At 44.7% G+C, this 7,326-nt stretch overlaps 1 protein-coding gene across 2 annotated transcripts; it reads right to left on the reverse strand.

Moving 5' to 3' along the window:
* Window positions 1-1,269: 1,269 nt before the first annotated feature.
* On the reverse strand, window positions 1,270-6,482 carry SPRY1 (sprouty RTK signaling antagonist 1). Of its 2 annotated transcripts, none has more exons than XM_064285360.1 (2): window positions 6,383-6,482; window positions 1,270-3,497 (listed from the first exon to the last, which is right to left on the reverse strand). In XM_064285360.1, the coding sequence occupies exon 2, from the start codon at window positions 3,440-3,442 to the stop codon at window positions 2,486-2,488; it is 957 nt and encodes a 318-aa protein (XP_064141430.1). In that variant the 5' UTR covers window positions 3,443-3,497; window positions 6,383-6,482; the 3' UTR covers window positions 1,270-2,485. The 2 variants fall into 2 exon arrangements, with proteins under 2 accessions (XP_064141430.1, XP_010588839.1); XM_010590537.3 differs by lacking the exon at window positions 6,383-6,482 and adding an exon at window positions 5,318-6,191.
* Between the last annotated feature and the right edge of the window lie 844 nt (window positions 6,483-7,326).

The following is a 7,326-nucleotide window of genomic DNA, read 5'->3' on the forward strand; positions in this document are numbered from 1 at the left end:
AATTTCAACCAAATACTCTAAATATTAAAGGACCAGTGGTAACATCACATAGAGTACAAGAAGAAAAAACTCAAATTCAAAATTGGAAATACTATGGATTATGAAGTAGCCTCCAAAACATATTCATTTTTTAAAAATCCTCCGGCTTTCAGAGAACAGAGAACCCATTTGCTTATAACAAAGATCAAAATGCAAACAAACAGGTTTAATGACTTGCTTGATGAAAAAGAATTAAAACAAAAACTTACACCTTGTCTGATATAAAACAAAGTCAAAGCCTATTTCAAAGAACAAATACTCCTGAACTAGGAGCCAAGCCAGTTAATAACGACCAAAACAAAAAGCTGGGTCAGATTTTAGTTTTGATAGCCTCAACCCTGGTTTCAAATTATGTCAACATCTTATTCCCAAACATGGGTAATTGTTCAGGTTTGACTTATCACCTAGTCAGAGGGAATTAATGAAACTGAGTCTGTGGATTCATACGAACAGAGTTTTATCAGATCGGAAGGTTCTATATTCTGAGGACTCACATAAACAAAAATGTTATCAGACCCAAGGATTTCAGCTATAAAAAAAAAAAAAAAGTGGTTTCACCAGGCTAAAAATGAAGATTTCAAAATATTTACTTTTTCTATATAAAGTTTCAGGCCCTTAGATTTCTTATTCCAAAGGACATGAAAAAATGTAATTTGATCAGGCCACTTTAAAGACTTATTAAAGGAAATGAAAAGGTAGGGACAGAAATGTTTTTAAAACATTTCTCTGATAATGTGAACTATTCCCTTGGTGCACACTAACTTCTAAAATGTTTTATTAACGTGACCGCGCCAGAGACTCCTAGCATGTCTACAGAACTAGTTCTTTAGGTCTTGCTGATGGAGACTAATTTCTGATTAGCCCAAGAGAGTTAAGAGAAACATTTTTGAAAGCTTATAGATATGCTACCATTTCAAGGAACTATGACTTGTGCTTACAAATTAGCCCAAATAGGGAGGATTATGAATTACAAAAAAAAAAAAAAAAAATTCACTTTATAAAGAAATTCTCTCGGGCATTTGTTTACAGACTATCTGAAGCAGGATTTGGATTACAGATTTTATATAATGTACTTTCCAGGAAACACCTAGCTCATAATTTGAGCTCACCTGTGTCTGGATTCAGTATCTTAAGGGGAAGAACTAAAATGAGTGTGAATGAAGAACGAGTCAAAGCAAATGACAAGAATCATCATAAGAGTACAGGCTAATAAATGAAGAAATCAAGAGACAGTTTCATTAATTAATATATTTTCTGCATTATAGTTAACATATGTACTTTCTTCGTGTCACCTTATTTTCCGTTAAGTATTGATATTTTGTTATATTCAGACATGAGTACATTTCAACAGTCTTTTGCAATAAATATCATAAAATAATAGAGATTCGCATAATAAATATTCTTTACAATAAAAAAGTTTAACAGACTTTTGTCTTAAAAATAGTCAGAATTCAACTTTGTGATTTATACATAAAATATACAAAAAGCACCACAATTTGTGGTTAAGGCAATGAAAACACAGGTAAGATTAGAATTACTCAGCTGCTAATTAACCAATGGGCCAAAAAGACCGTTAAGGAGCCAAGATCACTTTAGGCAGCATAGTTCTGTGACATCTATAGATTCATCAGCTATAAATACCAATTTCCATTATCCAAGTGCCCTCAATGACAACAGAAATTTGGTGGAGAGTGTGGGGTATGGAAGGGAGTTGAGTCCTTCACAAATATGAAACCTAGAATAAGAATGAGGAAGATACAACCAATATATCTCCAATGTGAAGATTTACATTGTAAAACGAATCTAAAATTACACAGAAAGGGAAAAAAAAAAAACCCCAAAAACCTGGCATCACTAGAAGGAGATAATGCCAAAACTGAAGGGAGAGAACACTGAGGGGCAAGATAGAAAGGGCAGTGGTTAAAGGAAAATGTTTATGTTATAGCAAAAATACATCCCCCATGCTACTTAAGGGTCCAATGCTATGAAGACAGCCCTAACTGGAGACAGATTTAATACATAGCTTATTTAAGCAATTAAATGGTTGCTTCTTTAAAAACCAATTTCCCTGCTCCCACAGTACCCAACCAAAAACAACTTTATGTCATTGTAGTCTGGGTGTATGTGTGGGTGTGTTCACGTGTACAATTTTGCAAAGTTGCTTGCAGAACAAAAAGGGTGCACAAAAGCCCACCGGCTCTCGAGTGGATGGCAGAGGCTCTTGTAGTAAGTGGGAGCCCAGATACAGTTTCACAGTCCACTTTCACCGAAGATCATCCATGAGAGAAGAGTAAAACCCATGAGTCAAACCTTGGGAACAGGGGAGAAGAAGATAGGAAACAGGGTAAAACTCTAAAGAAAATAAAACCAGTATTTAATAGGATCTTTTTTTAACAGCCACAACTTGAAAGCTAGACGTTCAGGAGGTTCCACCCACCTCCAAAAATCATGATGGTTTACCCTGACCCCGGGAGGGGCAGCTCTCCAGCTTACAATAGACAGTGTTGGAGTTCTTACATCTGCACCCTGGACGATGGATCCAGTCATAACACCCCCTGCACAGCTTCAGGCATCCCTTAGCAGGAGGGTAACAGAGTAAGCAAGGTAAAAACAGAGACATGGCTCCCATACACAGGTACCTAGAGCAGCAGTGGGACTGTGAACAGGAGCAAGGATTATCCGAGTAAGAATCCCCTTCATCGTCATTGGAGCAGTGGTAGAAGATGCCCTTGACTAAGCACATGCAGGTCCCATATTCCACCATGCTTTCAGCAGAGCAAAGGCACTGCCGGTTGCAGGCCAAACAGGAAGGCAGGGTCCTGGGAGCTGTGCATTCTCCACACTTGCATTTCCCGCACTGTTCACAAATGAACTTGTGCTGTGTCACGTCCTCTTTCAAGGAACCCTTCAAGTCATCCACAATCAGTTGCTTGGGCTGGGTCCGGATTGCCCTTTCAGATCTATGACCAGGGCCTGGTCTGGTTGGTGGTGACCTTCCTAACAGTCCCTGCTCAGAAGAGGCACTGCTGTTACTCCCAGAACTGGCTGCACTTCCAGTGCTGGTCGATCTGCTCAAAATGGGGCCCCTGGCATTATTTGTGAGTCCTGCATGTCCAAGGTGGCTTGTAGGTCTATGCTCGTAGTTATTATTCACATTAATTGGTATAATTTCATGAGTCCTTTCATGCTTTTCTTGTCTTGGTGCTGTTCGAGGAGCAGGTCTTTTCACTACTGAAGGCCCTTCTGTGTATTCATTGCTACCTCTGATGGCCTTGATTTGGTCTAAGGACAAAATAGCAGCAGGCTGAATCTCTCTCTCATAGTCTAATCTCTGACGGCTATCCAAAGGCTGCTGGATCACCACTAATGAACTGCCACTGCCATGCTGATTTTGGGGATCCATGTGTAGTGATCTTGAATTCTGGCAATCAGTAGGAACCTGGCATGCATCTGAAATCCTAAAAGGAAATCAAAGATGAAAAAAATAAGAGAGAAAATAAACGACAGGAAGCATTTTTGGGGGGGCGGGGGGGGTGGAAATCCTGTCAAGTCACAAATTGCCTAAACCACCTGGTAATGATCTCCTTCATCAGCAGATTACAATGATGCTGGGTCCTGGCCAGAGTCCAAGTCCAAGAAAGACCGGGGAGCACATCATAGAAAAAGAACGTTAAGCAAGAGACCCTACGTCATAAAAATTAGATTTTTTTTCTAATTTTTAAAAAGTGGAATGAAGAGGAGGCAATGCCTTCCTGTTTGTGAATCTAACAAATACTTAAAATGAAGTATGTCTTCAAAGGGAATATTAAGTATTAGCACTGGAATAGCTCCCATCCAAAGAAAGCTCAGTATCAGTTCATCAGTGGTTTCCATAAAGATAAATATCCAATTACAAAAATTAAGAATGACTTTGGTGCTGGTGCCTTTTTGTCATTCGTCTGCTATTATATTAACGATGAGGAAATTAATCAAGGAACAAAATCATGCATTTTCCAAAACAAATTAATGAATCTGCCCACCCAGTAAAAGGGAAAAGAGATTCAAACTAAAATGGAACCCCAAAGTAAGAGGTCATTTTTCAGTAGAAATCAGGATTTTAAAGTTAGCTTGTTGTTTATCTGTGAGATGTAAAAATGAATGTATGAGGAATACAACACACACACACACACAAAACGCAATGTACAGCTCTGTGAATGCTAAAGAATATTCACATTTGAAATCCTGAAAGCGTTTTTTTAAGATTAAATAAGGATTACTCATCACACAACAAGATACATTTTAAGTACAAGTGTTAAGCCTTTAAAGTAGTATGAGGAAATCCTGACCCTTTTAATTATCTGTATTTTCTCTCATTTAAAACTCCACATTAACATGACAGACCCTGATTTTCAAAAGCACTGCCAACTCTGAATCAATGTGCTTCTTGTAACGAAATGAGTACACTCGTATTCTGATAAAAATAAGCATTTGTTTTTCTGTACCAAGAGTAAATTAACTGTAATTTATAAGGTACTCTTCAGAAAATACAAACTACCAAACATAAAAACATTTCCGCTTTCACTCAATGGTAGTCTAGAATATTTTTCACACAAGTTCCTTTCAAAGTCTACAGATTCAACCTAATTCAAGAATGAAAAGAAAAAAATGCCCATTCCCCGCCTACCACCTCTGAGCCCCAAATCACCAGATTAAGCAATAGAACAGAAAGAAGTCCATTTCACATATGAACTAAAGGAACTACTCCTAGACTATGCCCTATATATTAAGTTCTTGCAGCTGTCCTCACTTTCACAAGGGCAGAACTCCCAGTTTCGACTTTATTCCACCTTCTCTGTACCTGAGAAACCCACTCACAACCTGTTGGGCTTAGTCCTGGACTACTTTTAAGGACTTTAACCAATATTTAATGGTTACTCCTACACCAAACCATTCCTCCTCGCAAAGAATTTTTTTAACCCAGTGCTGGGAAAGCAAAGGGTATCTAGAAAAGTACTAAATTAGATTTCACGCGAAAGAAAACACTGTGGAGAAGGATTTGAACAGCATAGTAAGAACACCAGGCACAACTTTAACTTGCATTTTTAAAAGACAGCTGTAACAAAATTCATGCTGGCTGGTAAATGACCTGGTAAAAATAGAAAGCAAAGAAAATTAGCCATCTCTGGTCTGAAGAAGAGCCCATTTTCAAGGAGTGACAGTCCTCGACTGATTACAGCAAACACGCTCACACGCTCTTGGCGCTGTTTTCCCGAAAAAAACACAAATCAAAGTGGAATACCTTTTCGGACAATCCCATCACATCCTAAGGATCACCGTGGATTTCCAACACAGTGCGTATCCATCAGGGTTTTTTGCAAACCATGAAGAGCCTTCAGAGTTAACACAGGCGCCAAAAGGCAGCCCACAGTATGGATGATGATCAGTAAATCTGTCTATACTTTAAAGAAAAAGCTTGCTTCACGTAGCGCCGGAAAGAAATAAGCCGGAGGCAGAGGCAGCAGAGAAGTGTCGCCACCTTGCAAGTTACGACGGTGGAGCTGCGCCCTCTGCAATCCGAGCTGAGAAGCGGTGAATAAATAGTTGACGGAGAGGAAGGAAAAGGAAAAAGTTATGAATGAAAACAAGTTTTCTCCCTCTCTCTCTCTCTCTGGCAGGAGGAGGGGAGGAGGCTGAGGTTACCATTACCTCAGGAGGGCGGACTTCCCCATTTTTAAAGTGGCAGTGCCCTCTTCCCTCCCCTCGCCTTTCCACTGCTCTCAAAACAATAAAGTTGCAGCTCGCTTGGGCGCAGACTAATTCGGCCGAGGGCTTTACCAACGAGTCCCAGCGGTTTGCACACACACACACACACACGCACACGCACACACACACACCCTTTCCCGAGCCTCGCATCTGAGGGGAGACAACTCCACAGAAAGCCCGCCGTTGGCACAAGCCTAGAAGCTCTGTAGGGTCCTCCAGGAATACCCTGAAAACTGACTAGGACTCGTTTTTCGGGTGGTGGGTTCCTCCGAGAGGACAACCGGGGCCACGGCGCCACCACTCCGCGCAACTGGGGACGGGGAGACCCTGCCTCGCAGTCCTCCCGCCTCGCGAAACGCAGCTACCGAACGTCGCCCACCCGGTTATGCCGCCCCGAGAGCCCTGGAGCCCGGCCCCAAGGGGGCAAGGGGGCGGCCCGAGGGGCCTCCGCCGCGCTGGCACAGTCCCCGCTCAGGGCCCCTGCCCTTCCCGGAGGGCCCCGAGGGCCACCGCTCCCCGGAGTCCGCACCTGCCGCGCCAACCAAACCCCGCCAGCGCGCCTCCTGCCCCCGCGGGCCGACGACGGCCGCAGGACACTCACCTAGGCCAAAGCGGTGGCGGGGGGCCAAGCCGTGCAACCCGGCCCAGGTCCCGGTGTGGGTGGCGGCATGCACACGCCGCATCAACCGCGGCGGGGAGGACAAGGAGGCATCGCCGGAGCTGCGGCGAGTCGGCCCGCGGCCTCTCCCGCCCCCGCCGCCGCCGGGCAGGAGCGCTCCCCGCAGCCCCCTTCTGGCTGCAAGGGACAATCCTCCCGCGACTCGGCGCGGCCCGGCGCAGACCTCTCACAGCTCGTGTTCGCCCGGTGGCTCAGTAACATCCACCTCTGGGCCTTCTTCTCCTGCAGCCCCCTCCAAGAACCAGAAAGAGGAAAGAAAACAACAACAACAACGAAAAACTCTCGGCAGTGCTCTTTGAATATCTCAGAAAAGCGAGCGGGGGAGCGGCAGAGAGAAGAGTGCGTGACGGGCCAGCTGCCTGGCACGGTGTGCTCAGACGAGAGTACTTTTCGGGCTCCGATCTTTTCTCGCGGGGAGAGAAGGTGTGGCGGCCTCCTGACGACGGAAAATCCACTTCTTGGGCGTTCAAGACTTCGAGGCGCACGGGACAGGGCTCGAACCGGAGTCCACGGGAGGGTCAAGAGGCTGCGCAAGTCCCGCCAGAGCTCCAGAGCACGCGCCTGCGAGACCAAGGCCGCCGCGGCCAAGGGGGTGGGATTTTTTTCCCCGCTTTTTTGGAGGTGGTGGTGAGGGGACCGAGATTTGAGGGTCCTCTTAAGGGGAAGAGGCGGGGCGTCGTCCTCTTCCCCACGCAAGCCGAGGAACTTTCCCGATCCCGCACGCTGGGCAAGTGGGGGCACAGCGTCCCCGGGATCTCTGGTTCTGGCAGGTCGGCCCCGTTGAGGTGCGCTCTCTCTCCGTCCTCCGGACACACCGGTTCCACGACCGAAACGCCTGCTGCAGACAATTAGAGATTATAAAAAAA

The sequence above is a fragment of the Loxodonta africana genome, chromosome 5 (assembly GCF_030014295.1).
Source record: "Loxodonta africana isolate mLoxAfr1 chromosome 5, mLoxAfr1.hap2, whole genome shotgun sequence".
Classification (NCBI taxonomy): domain Eukaryota; kingdom Metazoa; phylum Chordata; class Mammalia; order Proboscidea; family Elephantidae; genus Loxodonta; species Loxodonta africana.

What these genes read in the sequence shown, in the direction of transcription:
- SPRY1 (XM_064285360.1), bottom strand. Translation starts at nt 3,442, where the DNA reads ATGGATCCCCAAAATCAGCATGGCAGTGGCAGTTCATTAGTGGTGATC.